The sequence below is a fragment of the Lepidochelys kempii genome, chromosome 7 (genome assembly GCF_965140285.1).
Source record: "Lepidochelys kempii isolate rLepKem1 chromosome 7, rLepKem1.hap1, whole genome shotgun sequence".
NCBI lineage: Eukaryota > Metazoa > Chordata > Testudines > Cheloniidae > Lepidochelys > Lepidochelys kempii.
This window is the reverse complement of record NC_136386.1, coordinates 88,443,446-88,466,407: the sequence shown is the minus strand read 5'-3', so window position 1 is coordinate 88,466,407 and position 22,962 is coordinate 88,443,446. Positions and strand designations below refer to the sequence as shown.

The following is a 22,962-nucleotide window of genomic DNA, read 5'->3' as shown; positions in this document are numbered from 1 at the left end:
GATGGGCTAAGCACCAGTTCCATAATTTTATTGTTTCTGCACAAAGGGAAGGGGATCTTGCACCTCCTTGGAGATTATAGAGTAAATGCTGTCTCTGTTGTCTGTCATTATCTTCACAGATTGGCCCTTTATCGTGGGAATGAAGTGTCTGCAGGCAAATCTGACCACTCTGAGTTCCAGGAGGTTGATTTGGAGAGTGGATTCTTGTTCGAAGATGAGCTTCCCATCTTACAAGAGCTGCATCTGATGCTATGGTAGGGAAGCAGAGTGAATTTCTCCAGCACAGAAATTGCCTGGATCTTTTCAGTAACTCTAGAGTCTCATGAAGGACTGATATTAGTTTATTCAGACTGTGTTTGCTGGGGATATAAACAGTTCTCAACCCTTGAAAGCAGCGTATATGCAACTTGGCATAAAGCGCGACAAAGGTGAAGGCTCACATGGAGCTGCAGACAAATTCTGGCTGTTGTTTGTGGGCACATTTGGACCAGCAAATCAGATTAATTATTAATTAATTATTATTATTATTTTATAAACCTATCTGTCATCAAGAAAACTCTAGATGATGTTGCATCTAAGGAGGCTCCTAAAACCTTTACTTGCTGTATAGTTATCAAAGTGGACTTTTACTTTGTTGAGTTGTCCGAGCTCATCAAATACTACCATAGCTTTCCTCACTGCCAAAAGAACTTAGGTGTGTGAGGGGCCCTCGAGGAGCCAGTTGTCAAGATAAGAAATGATTACTCCTCACTGTCATAGTTGAATGGCTACCACCACTAGTACCTTTTTCAAAACTCTGGGGACAGTAGGCAGTCCAAAAGTGAGCCTTAGACATTGGAAGTGTTCCTGGCTGACCACACAGCACTGAAAACTCTTGTGAGAAGGATGCATCACAATATGAAAATATCCATCCTGTAGGTCGTGAACCAATTCCCTTGATCTAGAGATGGTATTATAGCTGCAAATGTCACCATCCTGAATTTCCTCCTGAAATTCCTGAGGATTGCAGCCAGTTGGCATGGTGCATGAAAATCACTGTAGATGTCAAGCAGGCCACCATGTCGGTCACATCTGGAGAGGCCTTTAACAACTCCTGGCTAATTAATGACCTTCCAAGATGACTGCCTGAGATTTCTGTCATTGTTCTTGAGGCAGATGATCAATAAAATAATTACATTTTCCATACCTGCTGTGTTATATTTCACAATCAGGGCTTGAAAGCTACTGCTACTAACAAAGCAGAAGAGTAACTTTTAGGCCAAAGATCTAAGCATTTGTGTCCTTATCATACAGACCAGTTTTTGAAAGGTGCTATCTACTTTGTTCCTTCACAGCATCCTCCACCATGGAATTGGGGGCTGGGTGCATGAACAAAAACTCAGAACCTTCACCAGGAATAAAATATATTTTATTTGCTTTATTATAAATGGAAGGAATAGTAGCTGGGGTTTGCCAAATAGTTGTGGCAGATTCAAGCAAGGCTTCATTTATAGGTCAGGCTAACTGACCAGAAGTGGCAGTATGCAGAATGTCCAAGAGTTGTGCTGAGTCTCATGAACCTCCTCTAAGCGGATTTGGAGGGAGTCAGCAATGTTCATCATGAGTTCTTGGAATTATTTAATATAATCTGTGTATGGGGTGTGGAGAGACATCACAACCTGATCAGGTACGAAGGAAAAGCTGTTAGTCTGAGGAGTAGCTTCCTTTATTAGTTCATTTCTCCTGTTCCTTGAAAGATTCCTCCTGAGGTGAAAATTGATGTGGAGGGACAGGACAAGTAGGTGGTTGGTGTCTCTGATTTTCCCATGGGTGTAATGGGGTGCTCTGGAGAATTACTGTCCATAGGCAGCCCACAGGTCCCTATAGGGACATTGAGGGGAGCCATAAGGAAAAAAAGTGGGCATCCAAGATTGATCATACTAGGAGGAATGACATGGTTCTGCATGTGTCTTTAAGCTTCTCTCTCAGAAAAGGTATCCAAAGAGCAAACTCCGGGATGGTAAATGAGAAAGTTCCCCAATTCTCAGATTTCCACCAGAACTATCTTCCTCATAGTCCAAAGGAGGAGCAGATAGATTGCCTGTCTCTTTTAGTGGGTACTGTGGAGCTAGGTAGTACCAGAGAATGGTGCAGTACCAGTCATAAATGAGGCTCCCATACTGAGAGCCTTTCTACACCCATTACTAGAAAGGTCCAATTCATCTGAGATAAACAAGTACCTGGAGAATCTAAACTCATGCAGTTCTGGGTGAACCTGTGTAGAATCATAGTCAAGCTCTGCAGTGCAAGATGGTGGTGCCAAGGAAGACCTTGGCTTTGATGTCACAGATCAAGCAGCTTGCAACCAACCTCTTCAACACAGAATTCTTAGAATCTTTGCATCAGTATCCTGCCTGCCTTCGATACTGAATGATGCTGGGTACCATGGAACTTTGAGGCGCCTGAAGCCTTAGCTGAGGGGCTGCTGGTACCAGGAAAACTTGGAGCCTCAGCAGTAGCCTTTCTGGGATGCAATGCAAAACAGCATGTTTCTGTGTTCATCGAGGTTTCTTCGCATGGACATCTCCTTGAGGGGATCTGGAACTTCTTTTTCTGGAAGTTTCTGTGCTATCCCCCAAGGTTCTCTCCCATGAAGGTCTAGTAGTCGAATGGGCTGCGGAGGTTGACATGGTGCTGTTACTCACTGGACGATCACTGTACAGGGAGATAGGGTCATCAGGGCCTGTGTCTGAGGCAGGTTGAAGGGAGGACTCCATCATGAGAAGCCTAAACCAAAGCTCCCTGTTTTTTTCTAGACCGTCTCTTAAACTCTGAACAAATGTTACACTTACAGGGGACAGAGGTGTTCGCTAAACAGTGGATACAGTGAGAGTGACCTTCACTAACTGGGAGAGACTCCTGGCAAGTTAGTCAAAGTTTAAATCTAGGAGATTTAGGCACAACCCTAGGATAAAATCCTTCAAAGCAGGAAAGGCCATTGAGGAGGTGTGGGGGCAGTCAAAGAGTCTCTTGAAGTTCCCTGAACAAAAATTAGTAAAGCTATTATAACTAGTAAACATGAAAATGGGCTAACTAAGACCTAAACAACAAACTAATATCTAAAAGCTATTCCCTAAGGAGAAGCTAACTATGAAGCAAGCACTGCAAGACATTCCATCTAAGGCCAAGGAGATTGAAAAGGAACTGACGGTGTCTCATCTGATATGGTCCTACATATTCTTGGTAAAGGGCAGGAAGAAAGCTAGGGCACATGCAGATCAAACAAGCAGTATTACCAAAAGTCTTTGATCACAGGCACATGGGGCACATGTGTGCCTGAAGTGGATAACCCACACAGATACTACTCAAAGTAGTATTGTGGATTTTCTCCTTGAAAATATATTTATTATATATTTCATTCTTTGTGAAAAATTAACTCCTGAGTCATACAGCTTCCTCATATTGTGACTAAAGAGACTTAGAGATGGCATAAATTAATTTCCTAAGGTTTATGAAAGATGAAGCCTCACAGTATAATTATTTCATTAAGCAACTACATATACCACTTATATAAAGCCAGCTAAAGATCAACCCATGAATAAATATTTCCCTTTATTATTAATATTGAAACTTAACTTATGTTTATATATAGTATGTATTTATCTTCTGTTTTAAGGTAACAATGAGTGCATTAAGAGTAAGTTTGGAAACAAAATGAAGGGATGATGATGCATTATTGTGGGAATAAAATCTATTCTGAGTGCAGACGTGTTTCCCAAGTGTTAATTGTTTTCACTGGAGAAAATATGCAAAATAATAGCTTAGGGTTTAAAAAGAAAAACAAAACATAACAAAAACAAACAAAACCCCATACCATTATGAATTGAGTGCTAAGCCACCAACTGCTGAAGAATTCAAACTTCCAATTAAAAAGAAATCTTAATTTTATGACTGTGAAGATAAATGTAAATGTGAACCAATGCAGTGATGTTTCCTTAAGGCTGAAGAAAGGCAAAACCAATGTTTTGAATGTCCTTGTAGGGTTGCAAGGTGTCCAGTTTTCGACCAGAACACCCGGTCAAAAAGGGACTCTGGCGGCTCCAGTCAGCACCACTGACCGGACATTAAAAGTCTGGTTGGTGGTGCTGCAGGGCTAAGGTAGGCTAGTCCCTACCTGACCTTGCACCATCCGCACTCCCATTGGCCAGGAGCCACGGCCTAAGAGCTGGACCTGCTGGCTGCTTCCGGGGCACAGCGTGGTTCCAGGACAGGCCGGGAGCCTTCTTTAGATCGCTGCACAGCTGACCGGGAGCTGCCCAAGGTAACCCTACCCCCCAAATCTGAGCCCCTGCTCCAACCCTGAGACCCCCCAAACCCAGAGCCCCCTCCTGCACCCCAAACCCCTCATTCATGGCCCCAGAACCCGCACCCCCGCCCCAGAGCCAGTACCCCCTCCTGTACCCCAATCCTCTGCCTCAACCCGCAGCTCCCTCCCAAACTCCAAATCCCTCAGCCTCAAGCAAGAGATATTTACTAATCTCTTCCCATAGTACAATATGGATGCAACCCTTATTAGCAGCAGTAAGGGTTATTTATACATATTGAATATGCCACACCATAAAGACAGAAATAGAAATGTTGTAATGCATTGTAAAAATCATAAATAAAATTAACTGTTCAGTTCCTTCTTCAAAAGCCTATCTTCAGACATGCACAGTCTGCCCAGATCATAAAGCAGATATACATTGTTTTATTATCCAGAGGAAACTAATTCTATTTAATTATATTAACAATAACGAATCTACCGTTGTATAAGAAAATTAAAGTATTTTTGCTAGAATTTATTTAGTCAAGTTGGTAGGAGTGTGCACTATACAGGTATACACACACACTATTTTCAGTCAAAATCTATGTCTATAGCATTCAGAAAAATAGTGATACTCTCAGACTGTTAATACATTAGATAGCAAATGAGCTGAAGTATCTGAAACGGGAGGTTTCACAGAAACAAAGGGAGTTAGGCAATGACTTTCAAGGGTAGTTGACCACCTAATGCCTATTTGTGCCTTTGAAAATCTTGCCTGTGTCTCTTTTTTAGATGCCTGATTGTTTTAGATGTCCGACAGTTTCCCTTTCATTAAAATTGCAGTGTTAAGTAGCCAATAAAAATAACAGCCAAAACTTTATCTGCCCTTGAAGCTGCTTCCTCCAGATTAGAGTTTAGCTGATTATTTGCAGTTTAATTATTTTAATTATCTTTTGTTAAATTTAAAATTAATATATTTCAATTAGTACAGTTATTTAAACTACTCAAGTATATTTTGGGGGGCAGGGACATGTGCACACAAACTTGTATCTAAAATTTGGTGGTCCCTTTCCACCACAGACATAAAGACAAAATTCTTTGTTTCTTTATTGAAAGCCAAAGGTTTGGGAACATAGATTTATTTTTGTTAAGCAAAGAATGAAAACTCGTTTAACTACAAGGGAGAGTTCAGCTGCACACAAGAAAGAAAGGAAGGTTTACTATAAAATTTTAATCAGCATGGGTTTAGAATGACTCCATTACTCATGAGTGGCAAAACCACAAATGCATTTTGGAAGTCAGCCCAAATGAATGCCCATTAATAAATAAATAAAATAAATAAATAAATAAATAACAATAATAATGATAGGAGACTAGTTTATAAAGTTTTCCACCTGCAAAGCCAGATCTCATAGTTACACAGACTTTTTGTCTCTCTCTCCTATCTGTATATAACTATACAGATACAAATGCACACACACACCCTCCCACACACGCACAACAGGCAACTGTAAGCAAAGGTCAAAGAAAGTATCTTAATCTCCTCTGGGTGTGCTAGACCCTTCATGCTGTGATTCTCCAGCCTTAGTTTTACATGACATTGCCAGTCCCGAAACTCAAGGAGCAAGATCCCTTCTAGTCCAGTTGTTGGGGAGGGAAAGATGTGCAACAATTTCTACACAAAACAGCACCAGCTTTAATTTTAAACTAAGCAAAATTGTGAACAGTTATGTTATGGCTAATTACATTTGATTTCTTCTGAAAATTAAACTAATGATGCATCCATATAGGGGAGCAAATACACTAGAAAAAGATCTGACAGTTCTAAAACACCCACATGTCAAAACAGGGAATGAAACATTTAATACTGTATCTTTTGATTCAGTATCTTCAAAATGGGTAATATTTCAAACCTCATCATAATGAGTAATGTGTTAAGAAGTTAATTGCTTCTCACTCAAGTTGACTGTCAAGTCTGTATGCATGCAGAACTCCTACTCTGATACTAGTGGGACTCTGTGGCGTAAGAAGAGGAGATTATATACCTAAGGAACAAGAAGAGCCCTGATTAGGAAGGACAGTTTCATTTGAGGGAACTTTGGGGAATATGTTTCATCTTTTAATCATTCAGCTAATGTTTTTGATGTAATTTAAAAGATTGGTTTCATATTAACAACTTTAATTTCAGCAGTTAATTTCCAACTCTCTGAGGAAAAAGTGTATAGGACAGTTATCAAAAGTGTCTGTCTATTTTACAAGAGGCTTTTTAGCTGGAGAGATCCTTAGGCCTTAGCACTAGTGCAGTCACCTATCATATCCACAGGTGCCTTTGATTGTATGCATTCCTCAGTCAAGCACAGTAAAGAATATAATACAAGTAGAATTATGGCCTCTTCAAAATATTTTTAAAACACCTAGTGTGAATCCATTATGACTGTTGATTTGGTACTTAATTATTCAACAAAACAGTTTTACTTTGCCTCTAAGATTAATCAGAAACAACACTAGGCAGCTAGGTTTTTAGAACTAGAACTTATGAATACTGACTAAGAAAAGATCCTGGTGGTTGCAAAATATTTCTACATGATAAATGTAAGACACACTAATTTTGAAGCATCATATTTCTAATCAACCAAATGATCAAACTATGTATTCTACTTGTTTTATAATCCATTATTAACGTCCCCACCCACAATTGTAAAGAATATTAATAAGTTTCAGCTCTGCTCTTTTCACTAACACAGCAAAGTCTAAAACAGTGAGGTCCCTTGTATAAAGTTACTACTGTATTGCGTATGGCAATAACGAAAGCTAAAATATTTAATCATATTTTGTTCAAAGAGCCTCATTCAGCAAAACTATTCATCATTATATTTACACAAAGCAGCAGATCTCTCTTGATGTTAGAGAACATTATTTGATATACAAAGCTTCTACAGTCACCACATCTTTTTTGGACTGGACACAACAGGCTCCTTTCAATGCCCGCAATAGACTTCAGTGGACATTAGACTAAACTCCAAATTATTAAACTTTAGGGGTTTCCACCCCATCAATGGAGATAAAGTTCAGAAGTGGATGGCAATTCATAATATTCAAAATATAAATACCTTGTAATCTTGTTAAGAAAGAGCTAATATTGCAAGTGTGTTTCAGTAGCATCCAGTTATCACCCAGAAATAACGTTTCATTTTCTTTACAAATATTTACAAATATTCTACACCTTAAAACAAAAGCTAAATGTTATAACATCTGAAAATGAACAGTTAAGGGACCCCATAGCCATGCTCTCCATCTTTATACTACCCATCTGTCATAAATATAAAGGGAAGGGTAAACACCTTTAAAATCCCTCCTGGCCAGAGGAAAAACCCTTTCACCTGTAAAGGGTTAAGAAGCTAGGATAACCTCGCTGGCACCCGAACAAAATGACCAATGAGGAGACAAGATACTTTCAAAACTGGAGTGGGGGAGAAACAAAGGTTCTCTCTGTCTGTGTGTTGTTTTTGCCAGGAACAGAAAAGGAATGGAGTCTTAGAATTTAGTAAGTAATCTAGCTAGATATGCCTTAGATTCTGTTTTGTTTAAATGGCTGATAAGATAAGTTGTGCTGAATGGAATGTATATTCCTGTTTTGTGTCTTTTTGTAACTTAAGGTTTTGCCTAGAGGGATTCTCTATGTTTTGAATCTGATTACCCTGTAAGGTATTTACCATCCTGATTTTACAGAGGGGATTCTTTTACTTTTTCTTCAATTAAAATTCTCCTTTTAAGAACCTGATTGCTTTTTCATTGTTCTTAAGGTCCAAGGGTTTGGGTCTGTGTTCACCTATGCAAATAGGTGAGGATTTTTATCAAGCCTTCCCCAGAAAAGGGGGTTCACTTTTGGGAGGATTTTGGGGGGAAAGACGTTTCAAAGCGGGCTCTTTCCCTGTTATATATTTGTTAGACGCTTGGTGGTGACAACAATAAAGTCCAAGGGCAAAAGGTAAAACAGTTTGTACCTTGGGGAAGTTTTAACCTAAGCTGGTAAAAATAAGCTTAGGGGGTTTTTTATGGAGGTCCCCACATCTGTACCCTAGAGTTCAGAGTGGGGAAGGAACCTTGACACCACCTATTTTACATTTTGGCCTCCTGTTTGGTTCTGTAATTTAAATATACCATTGAGTATACACTGTTGATTTTATATTGAGTTTATTAAATGAACATGAAAGGAAATAGCCCCAGCATACATTTAGTTATGGCAGAGTTCTGTAAGTTTCCTCATAGTGTGATGTGTTGGTGATGAAGGATATTTTTTTATGAATTATTGATGTTTGATGCTATGGAATGTGTTTATTATATGGTTGATGTAAATTTAAATACCCTTTGTAAGTTTGCATTTTAATTATATTACATGACAACTAAAATTGTGAGCATTCTTTTACTTGTACTGAATTTACTACAGCATAACTCCATTGACTTCAACGGAGTTACTTCTGACACACACAATGGCGTAGTCCGTAATACTACAGTATTCTAGTCTACATTGGAGATGGGATTTTACAATTTCCTAGTCAATTGCAATTTTGTCCTTTGCACAAATTTGTGCAATTTTGTATGGAACAATATTAAGGCTGGGTGGGCAGTGTATGTCAAGTCAGGTTCAGGGCTCTGAAATAGCCAGTATGTGCCCTTATGCCATATTGGTACTCCTCTGCAGCCACTACCTTGTCCAAAATCACAGCTTTCATTTAAAAAATAAAACAAAAACCCACCACCACCAAACAGGAAAAATCTCTAGTTGCTATGGTCGTGGCAACTAACCTCATAAATGAGAACCAAGTGGAAGTGATAGAGAAATATTTATGTGATTCTGCAGTCTGGAAAAATAGCTCTGAGACATGTGAACAGCACAGTTCATCTCAGTGAAATGTTAACTCAGATGCCACGTAATAATAATTTAGATGTCAACAGTATTAAAGTAGAGTATCACAGAACTGCACAATTTACTATGAATGACCCCATTTTGGTGGTGCAAGTGGGTGGCATTTGGGAGAGATCACCACTTATTTTTTCCCCAGTCAAGCCAAGTGGAATGTAACATTGTCTGGAGTCATTAACTAGACATCACAGAAACATACTTTTAACAGAGCTATATTTTAAACTTTTAAAGTTTAACATGGATAAAATAGTCTACATTTATTTGTGCCCTCCATGCTACCATCCCCCAAGTCCTGTTCTCCCATCCACTGTGTCATCCTCAATCAGCTGCTCTCTCTTTCCTATCTGCTACATCTCTCTTTCATTTCCATGTCCTGCCAGTTTCCCATCTCCTCTCCATCCACTTGTGTTTCCTTTCTCAATGCCCATTCCAAAACTGGTGAAACAGCATCATACATCACAGTCATTACTTCATTTCAAATTTTCTATTCCTATAACGTAAGAAAAAGTACCTTCAAAATAATTCCTGTTGAAAAGTGACAATTAATAGATGGAGGTATATGTAAGGCCTAAGTATAGAGCTGCTTTTCATAAACTGGGCCTTATTTACAATATTTCCTTTTTATGGCAAATAGAGCACCTACAATTATATTACAATCCAGTGACTGTGTCCTATCATGGATTGGTTTATGTAACAGATGCAATGATTATTAATCATGAAATTAAAAAATAATTCATGTCCTTTTTCCATATTTCCCTTTCCTCTGCTTTATTTCTCTCTTCCCTTTCTTTCATATTCTTCCCTCTTTCATTCAATAGCTTTGCTCAGTTTGAAGATTTTCATTAATCGTTAGTGAAGCTGATAACAATGTCCACAAAATTAATGTGAGATGGAGAGAGAAATGGGGGAAATGGAGCCAATATATAAAAAAAGAATTAAGTCTTCTGCCTGTTATTAATTTATTTCTTCATCTGGCCCTCAGTTCTGTGGCCTCATAGTAAACAATTAACTATTTATTAAAGCTCGGCATCAAACAACAATCATGGTCCTTCCATCATCCAGCAGCATCAGAATTCAGACCTTTTGCACATTTTGCAACCAATGCATAGATATAAAACTAAACTATTTCCTCTCCACCTCTCATGTAGCTGAGGAATTGCGGATACATGTAACCAACACTGTCTGATGCTCTTGAAAATTCAGAAAATGAGTTTATATTGCTAAGTATTTACATCATATCGCAGGTCATTTGGGATGTCATTTCTTCAGTAGACTCTAGTTAATCTCACACATAAGAGATTTTAATGGACATAAGGAATTTGACTTGAAATAGACTGAATTTCATTGTCCATTTTGTGCATTTGAACTCTTGAAAACCCTTTTGATTCATATCGGCCTTTTACAAAGAAAAGAATTTCATTCAGCATTCCGTCTCTTGACTTGTTGGGGGATGCCAACAGCAGGGAACCTAGTACACCTCCAGTTGTCCCAATTTAGACAGCACTGCGTACAATTAAAGGGATTTGAAATACATCCATTACACTTTCAGCTTTATCCTTTTTAACTTTTGTTCTTTTAATCTTCAGTATGCTCCTCCAACCCCACAGGTGGTACCACTATGCCACGGCCTACAAGAGTGCCATCTGACAGAGGAAGAGCCTAGGATCAGAGCTGCTGTGAGTTCTGTTACTTCACAGAAAGTTAGTACTTGTTACAGGTACATAGCAGGCACCCATCTCTAATAGAAATTCTTTTAATTTACAGTGCCTAGTATTTTCCTGGGAAGTAAGGACTATAGTGTAACCATAGCGCTTATGGGATTCCATTTTTTAGCCCTAACTTTCTATTCAAAAGCAAAATGTTAGCAAGAATTCTAAATTCTTTTATGTCAGATAAATGAGAGATTCTGAATGTATTTTACCATATGCTTTAGCAGAGTGAATTTGTGATTGCTGAGGAAACATCAGTGCTAGAAATCTCAGGACAGCAGAGAGCATCATGTGGAAAATTATGAAAGAAAATCTGAGTAAAAGAGACAGATATTCATTTCTTACTACTCTCCATATTTTGTTAGGAATATTAATACTATACAATGGTTACCATCAAAATCTAGTACAGTTTTGCCTTTCTCCTAGTTAACATTGCTGCAATATATTTCCAAGAATGCCATGGTAATATTAGTTCATTGTAAATGGTAGTTGTAAAGATTTTAAAAGTAATCCTTGTAGTTGAGGTATACTAATAAAACTGTACAGTATTTAGTTTAGAATTTTAACTGACAGGCTACTTTTCTGGATTGTTTCAGCATCACAGGAAATAAGTTAAACTACAAGCTAAACATGCTAAAACATTTTCTTCTGCAGTAAAGATCTTCCCATGCAAAATATGTGAGGAAATATTAAAAGTGATTAACTTAATGGGAATCACATCAGTAATTCCTACAAAGTTGGTTTCAAAATTCATCCTCTGTTACCAAAGGGTTGCATACACATTCTGGTGAATTTTAGTTTTTGTGTTTTAAATACAGCGGGAAAGATTTTTTAAAGGCACAGATACCAGTTAGGTACCTAACTTCCATTGAAAGAGGTTGATATCTATCAGTCTTGGATGGTTTAGGCAGGGGGTTAGATAAAATGACCCTTGCAATTCCTTCCAACCCTATGGTTCTAGGTGCTAAGCATCATGACTATTGTGATGCTTTCAAGGATTCTTAAAAACAAAACAATTTTGAATATCAACTCCACCCCTTTTCATCTCACCTATTCACATTTATGAATATGGATATCAGAATATGCACCCAACATCTGCAATTTTGAGACTGCTTTATACAGCCTGATAGCAGGAGATAGAGCTGGTGATAAACATGACAATATCTGATAACAATTGGTTCTATCATGCAGCCCATAGGAATAAGCTATCAAAAGGCTTTTTTGAATATTTCAGATTCTATATTTTAGAAATTACACTAATTGATAAGATAGGGAGCTGCTGTTGCGATGACATGTTCCATCTTATAGTTTTATCTAAGGTAAAAGTGAACTGATTTTATTATTTGAGGAGATTATAGTACCTTAAAGGCACCTGAAAAAAACACAACATGGATTTTAAAGATACTTATTACTGCTTTGAAATGTCACATCCATAGTTTAAGATGAAAAAAACAAACAAAAAACAAAAACACAGCAACGATGTAAGTGTATTTATTGAAAAAAAACTAAAAGCAATGGTCAAGGCTGAATCCCCATTCTGTCACTTTGAGTACAGAAGGGGGAGGCCTGCAAAGATTTTAAAAATTAATACTTGCTACTCCAGGCTTGTTAAACTCCCAAAACTTGCCACTCCAGTTAAACTCCCAAGATTACAGCTTTTCTCTGACCTTGGCTTGGTAAACGCTGCCACCACCCAAATGCAAAAAAAAGCCCTTGGACCCAGGAAGGAGCACTTGGGAATTCCTCTCTGTGGGGTACCCTCAAGCCCTTTCACCCCCACCTCCAGGGAAGAGCTGAGAAAGAAAACAAAGGAAATTAGCTGTTGCTACCAGCTTATCAAACAACATTTACAAACCTCTTCGGACACCAAAAATCCAATCCTGTTCCTAAAAAAAGGTAAAATTTATTAAAAACAAAAAGAAAGGAAATAATTTGGAACTTTGGCTTTTTGCTAGATCTTAAAAGAGACAATTACAAAACTTAAGCATCAAGATAGCTCTCTTGAGGCTCAGCTTAAAGGTTACAAGCAAAACAAAAGCGTCTGGGGTTAGCACTGAGGAAATCCACAAGTCAAAATAAAGAAATAAACCTAATCACATCTATTTAAACATGCCCCGTCCAATGATTTCTTCTAGATACCAAAAAGATGAATTTTTATACCCGGTTCAAGCCTTACACAGCATTCCTGCTTATAGCACTGCTGCTGTGTGTCTCCTTCTCTGAAGAACAAGAGACAAAGGAAAAGTTTCTTTCCCAATTTTTAAAAAGTGCTACGTTCCCATTGGCTCTTTTGGTCAGGTGCCCATTTTTTTTCTTTTTTCTTTTTCTTTTTTTTTTAACCTGCAGGACTTTTTAACCCTTTACAGGTAAAGCAAGTAGAGAACAGCTACCAAGAGGGATTTTACTGCTAACTGGCTGGCTGGGTGTCCATCAAAGGGATCGATCCCCCTTTCTCCCACTTCATTTATCACAGCAATATTTTGTAAATTTGTCACATTAAAGTGAAAGAGGAAGGGGTCTTCAAGGAGCCCTTGAAATCACCGATCTTTTGCTTCAGTGTGACAAATTTAACCTATGACAGTGCTGACAAAAGCTCACTGAGTTATTTTTCTAAGGAACTGCATCTCGGCTTGAGCACTTTTGCAGCAGAGCAGTGTGGCAGCTACCTCTGAAGAACCCAGTTCCCACAGCGATTAGTGTATATTCATGTACTTTTTGTGCCCATATAGCCCTAAATAAAACTTTGCTGAAGCAGTCTACACAACCTGAAGTGCAATTTGCATTAAATCAGACTTCTTGAATAAGTAATATAATTGGAGGTGAAGAGAAATCTAATCCAAAGAAGCAGTTTTTCTATTAGATAATATCAATTTTGTTTTCTTAAGATAAAGAAATCCTAAATAACTATGGTCAAACTCACTTAAAAAAAAAGACCCAACGATGAATATACTTTTCACTGAATAATCCATACTTCATGAACTAGGGGCAGGGTGAAGAGTTCATGTTTCCCTCCACTCTCCTTTCCTTTATCTTCCTTGTCTTGCAGGTCTTTTGGTTAATACAGTCCTGTCTTAATAGTTCTACTATTCTATTGTCTTGTGACTGTGTTGCTGCTGGGTACATGATTATAAAGGATGGATTTGAACTGACATTGGAGGTGACATGCAGTGGATTTTTCTTATTTTTTATCTCTCCCGTTTATCTAAGATGTCTTAAATGCTCTTTGAATTCTCCACTGTGCATATTTTCAGTGTCACTGAAACTCCATCACTGACTTATGATTGATGAGATTCTTCCTATCAGGTTTAAGGAAAAATTAACAATAAACAGTGCAATGTATAGTCAAGCAAAATTTGCTCTGGATTTCATATTTTCCTGCTAGATTCAAAATATGTTCTACTAGTATACTTTTTCTTATTAGGAAATAATGAACAAGTTCAGATAAAGTAAGATACAACTAAAAGCTCTAACCAAACCAAACCTGAATTCAGGCTGAGATTCTAAATAGGAAAAGGATAATATTATATACTATATTTATGTTTTACCCCTTGTTCTGCACTTCCTGGGTTTGGCTAGCACTGAAAGCAGAAATACAATATAAAATGCTATTCTCCTGATATTTCTGACTCAGTCATTGCAAACAGTACAGAAATCATGCTAAAGAACAAGATGAATTTAATCACCCAAATATATGCAGATAAACATTATATATTTTTTGTTTTTATCCAAAATGCCTCTCCGCTCTGAGTTTATCCCCAAATACCATCCATCAGCACAGTCCCTTCTTGTGATTCACAAGAATAACAAATAATATATTGTAGTTTTCAGTATTATTTGTGTCATGTGTTTCATAACAAAACCATAAAAACTAACTAAAGAGAAAACATAAAGTTTACCTCTAACTCACTGGTATCTCTCCCAACTCCGATTGTACCTTCCTTCTCTGAGGTTTCCCTACATCTTCCCTCCTTTTAAAAACACCCTGCAGTAAAATAATCTGAAGTCCACTTATAAAGTTCTTAATGTACTGTATTATTAACATCATGCTTACCAAAACATTTTGGGTCACTTCAAGAAAACATAATATTCTGATTTGGGTCAAACTGAAAATTTCATTTTGATTTTCTCAATGGAAAATCTTTTTTTCTCTTTTTTGCAAAAATCAGTATTTTCCTGCAGAAATTTTCAGTTTTCCAGAAACTGCATTTTCCATCAGAAAATCAACCTGACAAAAAATCCCTGCTCTAGTTATCAGTGTTCTGAGCATTATGGTTAATGTCAAGAAGAAACAGACATCTCACTTCCGGAAAAAAAAAGTCTTAAAAGCTATGTTAAAAAGAAATTGTTTAATATGAAGGGAAAGTGAGAAGGTGAGGTGGTCAGAGTAAAAGGACAAACAGGATAGAGTAAAAGGATAGAGGGATATGTGACTACACCTGCCTGTGATGCCTATCACCTGGGATGCTCTGTCCAGGGCCTAAATTAGAAGTAGTGTCAGTAAGGTTGGTTTTTTGTGTTTTGTTTTTTAAAATAAGATGGAAATAGTGAGTGGCTGCAGACTCATATGGGGCATGGGGATGGAGGGTACAGGTGGCTCCTAAATAGGAAGATTAAGTTGAAGAATCTGCCACAGTTTACAATCTAAGGTCTTGTCTACCTGAACAATGAACAGGTCTCAGTAAGCTGTGGTGTGAATCTACACCATGCTAGCCTGCCAAGGACTCAGTGTCCACATGGATGCTCCTGATGTGCATTAACAGTTTGTTAATACACTTTGCTCTGTTCCTTCTTGAAAGACTATTAGATGAAAGCACATTAACTTACTCTCAATGAGCATCAGCAGGGTCCAGATGGACAGTTAGTCCTTTGCAGGCTAGTGCACGATAGATTCACACCCCAGCTTGCTGCAAACAAATTGTTTGTGTAGACAAGTCCTAAGTAAGTTTAGTTTCCCATCTACTGGTTGGTTTGTGTGCATATGAAAAAGAGACACAGGGAATACCCTTGTGTACCACTGCAACCAAGATTTGATTTAACTTTGTAGCCATGATGTAGCTCCTTGAATAAATAAATAAAATAAATATGAGCTCTCCGCTAATCAGCCACCAGAAGCTTTGCTAAGCTTTATTTTTTAAATCAGGAATACATTCTTCATAACACTTTCTCTCTTTTGAGAGCCTATTTCAAGTATCAGAGTAGCAGCCGTGTTAGTCTGTATCCGCAAAAAGAAAAGGAGTACTTGTGGCACCTTAGAGACTAACAACTTTATTAGAGCATAAGCTTTCGTGAGCTACAGCTCACTTCATCGGATCGATGAAGCTGTAGCTCACGAAAGCTTATGCTCTAATAAAGTTGTTAGTCTCTAAGGTGCCACAAGTCCTCCTGTTCTTATGTCAAGTATGGCTACCGTACAGCTGGACATTGCCTCTTTTTGAGCCTCCATCCTCTGTCCAGGCAGATTTTTCAAACAACAGCCAATGTCTGGGATTTTTTCAAAGATGCTGCAGCTCAGAGAGCCCCGATTGGTCCACTTCCTAATTGGTTCCCTCTCCATTGGCAGCCAATGGGTCCATTCCCCTGAAGCCACAGCTGATGGATCACACCCACCCAGGCCCCGGCTTCTAGCCCTGGGGAGAGGGGTCCCACAGAGAGGCGCTGACTGACGACCGGCTTGTGCCGACCACCATGCCACTGTGACATGGAGTAACACTGTCCCCTATCTCCAGTGAGTACCCCCACTGCAGATACCCCCTCCAACCTCCCCAGTTGGACCCTTCCTTCAGCTCCCCCTTCTCCCTCGCCCCCCCTCCCCGCAGTGTACTCTTGTGGGGAACCTGAAATATGGTAACCTTATTTGCAAGGGCTGGCCCCACCTTCATTACTAATTGTAGGGAGCAAATTTTCGTGGTATACACAAAATCATAGTGGTACAGATAAAAGCCAACCCTCTTCCTTTCTCACACATGCAGAACAGAAGCTATCTGACAAGAATCACAACTAGTCAACCCCGCAACAATGCAGCATGAAGACCAGCAGTATCCTGGCTCACTAGCTCTACCCTAGCATTCCAGAAAACTTTATTTAGCTCTCTACTGAGGCGTCATTCTGTTCTTCCATCTTGCATTTTGTGTTCTATCCCCTCTCCTCTATCCCTCATTTGGTATTTTCTTTCCTTCTCCCCCTCTGCCCCTTTCTTGTGATGGCTGTTATTTCTCCCCAGGCCTGCTGATATCCCTTATCTGTGGGTTGGTTGAAACAAAGTAAAATTTATTAGAACCTTATCTCAGAAGTGAGGGCTTTGAGATCAAGATTAAAATGAATTAGAATCGTACTGTAATCAGGGGAGGTAGCAACATTTTATAGTCTCATTATAATTTTAACATTGTCAGATTTTTCTTAGAAATGATGCATCAATTAGTTATAAACTTGGGAAGGAGCTTTCACTAAAAATCCTTTCATCTCCTATGGGGGGGGGGAAAGGTGTTGGTTTATTTGCAGGATTAAGATAATTAAAAAGAAAAAAAAAAGTCTGCCAATCATATGAATCTCATTTTCTTGGCAACCAGTCATAATATCAAAATGAAGTTCAGTTCTGGTTGGGAGCTTTAAAATTACTTCCTTATCAGGATGTAGAAAAATAAATAGTATTGTGGATTGTGTGAAACATCATTGAAACTAGTGGGCGGAAGTACTGCCCTTCATTTAAGATAGCTGTAAGAAACTATTATGCTCTTTTGTGGAACCAGAAAATGACTGCACCACATCTAAAGGTGGGGCAGAATTTGTCTGGGCTTACCCAAAGAAGGGCAGCTCTGCTTTGTGGTTGGGGTGGAGGGGGGGAGTGGAGGAGGGTCAGAAACTGCTGCAAAAGGTGCTTTGCAGCAATGACTCACCCCCTCGCCTCCCAGGAATGTGCATAAAAGTATGAAACCTCAGTGGGGCAAGACTCTATGTCCAAGAAGCGAGGAAGCCAGCATCCACCCTCCCTCCCCTTGTGGAGGGGAATGGCCAGCTGGGTTAGGATCTGCTGTGGGCATTAGGCTAGTTGCCCCTTTTAAAGGGGGGCTGGAAAGGAATTTTTCCCACACCACCAGAATTGGGTTTGGTTGAGTGTGGTTTTTTTGCCTTCCTCAGAGCGGGTGTGAGGATGGAACTTTTCTGGTGAATAGAAAAGGTGGTAGGCCATATGTCACAACTTATTTTGTAATATTGGGCAGATGTTCAGTGCAGGTTCTCCATAGGGAGGGCAGCCAGTGACCAGATATATGGCCTGGTAAAGGACTTAAAAGGAGGTACTGGATAAAGGAACAGAATGGGGGAGGGGGTTTGAAGACTCCTATGATTGGTACGGCGGGGAGCCAACCCCCTCTGTTCCCATAGCCCACCTTAACCCTCTTACTAGGCTGGTGGATGGTAAGGTCCAAGCCATAGGTTGGCTGGGGGACCTGGATGGAAACAAAGGTGGGCTGGTGAAAGCCCTGGAGAATTGATTTGAATAAGGATTGATTTGCCTGCATTGTACACTTTATCTGACGAGTAGTCCCCAACACCTATATAATAAAGTTGCAGCCTGATTAAAACTCATAACAAGTCTCCTGTCCTTCTTGCGGTATACCCAGACAACAAACAATCGCAGCCTTCACCTAAAACACAGGTATATGTACTGTCCAAAACAAAGACATATAAAGGCAGAGGCATTTTGCTGGGTATTGTTTTAGAAGAAGTGATGGAAAAGTAAAAGTAAAACATGACTTTTTTATTTTAGTTTTTATGTTGTGTTAAATCCTGTCCATTAGTTCAAAGGCCTGACCCACATACCCCAGCTTGCTGACACTTGGGGCACTGCCAAGAAAACAACACAAAATAACAAAATATTTTGAGTGACAAATTCTTCATTTGGCAGCATGTCCCAATGAGTAACAAAATATTATAAAAAAAATAAACAGCTTCAAATTACTACTACTACAGATTCCAAATATAAGCCAGGACTCAAACTAATTTTACAACATCAACACAATTTATTTAGATCAAATTAAAATATTTCTAATTGCATCCCCCCTCCCCACTAATCTTAGCAATTTGTGAACATGAAACATCAATCATTTGGTAGAATAGAAATTAACTATTGTAACAGCAGCAGACTGAGGTTTTGCGACGATATTCAATTCCATTAACATAAAGATTTCTCGTTAACAGTGGTAGCCTGGTTAGTTTCAAGTTGCTCTTGCTTCTCATTTCACTACAGAACTGAATTGGAAGCTCCAAAGTTATCATTTAATAAAAAAATTTACTCCATACCTTCTCAGTGGAAATGTGTCACCACATTTTCAATAAGACTTGGGGGCTAATGCTGATTAACTATTCATAATGAATTATACAAATATTAACATTAAAATTAAAGAAATAAGTATGAAGAAGTATACAGTATGGCATGATATGTAAGTGCATCATGATGAGACATTACTAAGAGATGTTTCTGAAAATATACAAATTTATTTTAAATGCTGTATAAATAAATAATTCCCTTCAGGTCATAGCAGAATCAAAAATTAAGTAAACTAAATTAAAACAAGTAAAGCAAAATTTGTAAGCTTTTCTACTTAAAGACAAAAAACACAGTATATTTATACTGCAGACTATTTAACTACTGTATTTTCACCCTTGTGGACAGTCTTATAATTGATGGATGAAAACCTTGTAATTTAATAAGATTGTTCTTTCAACCGGCCTCTTTCTAAACTAAAATAATTGACATTTTTACTGTGATCTTCAAGCACACTGTGATTAACTTACCCTCACTTGCCCGACAAAAGCATTCACTTCCTCTTCGTGTACAGATAGATTCTTAGGTAGAAAGGGATCAAAGACTGGTCCATTGTCATTTACATCAGTCACCACCACATTAACCGTGGCAGTTGAGGTCTGCAGGGAAAGACAAAATAGTGAGCCAAATATTTGCACTTTACATGATGTCATTCTGCTATGTATGATTAGAGCTGTGCTATGAAAAAGCACTAAACACTGTCAGTGAAACAGATTAAAAATATCACTCTTTCCCTGGTCTGTGACGAGTCAAGCATTAATCAGTTTTGCCTTCTGTTTGTCAGCTTTTGGGGGAATGGAGGGTGTGTGAAAGCAAAGACTATGGATCCATTTCATGTACCTTTAGGAAACATGAACATTTGTGATTTTCTTCCTTCCTTGTATTTCATCATGAAACACCATGTTTTCTGGCAGAAATAGCTAGTTTTGACCCTTGACCAAATTCTTGTTAAAACCCATAAAACTAATTGTTCTGTTTCATGTACGAATTCCAGGACATAGAATTTAGTTTAACTGTAATCTGTTTAAAGACTTGTTACATACTCAGCAGGCAACAGAAAATTTTAATCTTTAAAAATGTAATCATTAATATAAGTTCACCTGTGACCTACCCTGTCTAACTGCTTGTGTAACCCACACACCTTCTGGATGTGGTGTTCTGTCCCATCTAGTGGCACTCAGACCACTTTAAGAGAGAGATAAAAATGAGTCTGCTCTACAGCCCTAGTTAACAGGAAGTTGGCTTTTAGCTCATGCGGTAGAGGCTCATGCACTAAGCTCCAGAGGTCCCTGGTTCAACCCTGCCCGCCGCCGACTGGGCTCTGTTGGCTTTACACTTATCTACACACTGAGTTACTGAGCTTTATTCATGTCAACGTGTGAATTTACCGTGCACAAATCTGCCATGCAGTCAATTCCCACGTGGTCACTGCTACGTCATGCTGCACTGCAAGACTTTCACTTTACTGTAGCACTGTCCACATGGCAAGTTACTGTGTCAAACCTTGTGCACTATAGATTTACACCCTGGCTTGAGACCCAATAACTCACTATGTAGACAAGCCAACAAACAACCACTTTTCTCATGAGACGTGGTCACAGTCTCCACTAGGACCCTATTCCTTTGGAAATCAGTTCTCCCAGGTTTGTTAACCTTTAGGTCAGGCTGCAAAGGTCATCTTTTTAATTTGTCCAATAGGGGTCTGGGTTGAGAGCAGGGTGAGGCTGAAACTCCAGTGTTGGCTTTGTTGATGGAGTTTATTATTCAGATCTTGTTATATTTATGTTGCTTTAACAAGTAATCAATACTCAGTCATAAATTTGTCATGTTTTGACACAATATACTACATACTTATAAACATATGAAGTATTTTTAAAAATATATGAAAAACAATGGTGCAATTAACTAGCTTCTTGTACTTGCTTTTTGCTCAGTTGATTACTATTTATTTCTGAAACTTGCCATTCCTATATTTAACTTATTTTAGGAAGCTCAAGCTCTTTTTTTAAATATGTACAAAATCATTGTCAACAGTAAGAAGGCTCCAGAACATTTGCTGTAGATGATACACAAAGCATACTGAATTCTAATGGATTTTAATAAGCTAATCTGATTCTGCACAATGAAGAGAAATACAATCTCTTGGATTTAGTAAACTGAGAAAACATGACATGGAAATCATAGACCCCAGAAAATAAACAGCTGTCAGTTTGAGAGATTTTTTTTCTGTTACAAAGAAACTTTAATGGAATGTTTCTACAACGTACTTGTTGCTTTCATGATGCTGTCAATAGTGAGTCAACCTAGTGCATCATTTAGAACATTTAGATTTGTTTCTCAGCAGCCAAAGCACATTTTGTCTAATTGCTTTGGAATCAAGTTTATGAAAGTAAAATTGTTGTTTTGATTTGCTTACAGATCCATCTGAATGCTGGTATAATTCTAGAAAGGCACATGAGGGAACAAAACACTTTCCTTCAGCATTCAGCCACTCAAGGGAGGGGTGGAATTTTGTGTCATACTTCAATCCAAGTTCAATTTTGATGTGAGGGGAACTTGCAATAAATCTCAGGAATTCTTACAGTGCAGGGATTAGCCTCGGGGGTGAGGGTTGGGAATAAAGAGGAAGGGAGGAGACATACCCGAGAGGGAAATGGGCAATTATCAGTGAAAAGCAAGAAAAAAGAGAAACTTGTGAGTGAGAAAGGGACAAGATGCCCAACAAAATACAACAGGGTAAAGCAGACCTTCCCTCAATCTGTATGGTAACATGGGGGAAGGGAATGAGTTTACTGCCACCTCCGAGATATCTGAAGAGGTTTACTGGGAACCTGACCTCTTCACATTAGAGATAATTGGCAAAGAGACCAAGGGCTACTGGATCATCATAAGATCAGACAGGGCTCATTTTAGAACCTAGATCTTAACTTCCCATCATTGCTTTTATTTTCACCTTGAGTGTGCCTTGCTATACATATTATTGCAGGGCTGATGCTGTTTTTGGCAAGTTTATTATGTAATTATATATGTGATATTGCTGAACTACAGGAGGTTAAGAGAAGGATGAGAATGATCATGCACATGGAACAATACTCATAGGAAGAGAAATGGAAAAGATTTAGGATTATTTACCTTAGAAAGAAGATGAGTAAGACGGGACAAGATAAAGGTATATATAATATTGAATACTATCGGGAAGGTAGATTGGAAGCACCCATCCTCGCAGTCTCAAAAGACAAGAACAAGGGGACAGTCAATGAAATTAAAAGGAGGGAAATTCTAAAACAATAAAAGGAAATACTTTTTTCCAAACTATGTATAACTGAACTGTGAAGTCACTGCCACAGGAAGTCATTGAGACCAAGAACTTAAGATTCTAAAACAATGTGGACATTTATATGGACATATAGAATACATAAGTAATAAAAATGTTGTGGAAAGGTCATTAAGCCTCATAGCTCAGGGCTAACACCAATCGGTATTAGAGATGAGAATGAGAACTAATATGGGTTGTAAATGACTCCTCAACTGATAATCGCATTTCTCTCTGAAGTATCTGGTATTGGCCACGGTTGGAGACAGGATACTGAACTACATGCACCTTGACTCTGATCCAGTCTGTCAATTCCTATGTTCCTGTATTTGCATCAATGCCATAATAAGTCATCCTGTCATAGACGCACTATACTGTTCAACATTCATCTTGGTCTGGGAGGAGAAA

At 38.5% G+C, this 22,962-nt stretch overlaps 1 protein-coding gene across 6 annotated transcripts in view; it reads right to left on the bottom strand.

The window, feature by feature from the left end:
• Positions 1 to 22,962, bottom strand: part of PCDH15 (protocadherin related 15) — a 1,335,873-nt gene that overhangs the window by 226,534 nt on the left and 1,086,377 nt on the right. For all 6 annotated transcript variants that reach the window (XM_073353680.2, XM_073353679.2, XM_073353690.2 and 3 more), the window contains one exon: positions 19,712 to 19,840. In XM_073353680.2, the coding sequence (XP_073209781.1) occupies positions 19,712 to 19,840 (129 nt within the window). The remainder of the gene's footprint in view (positions 1 to 19,711; positions 19,841 to 22,962) is intronic.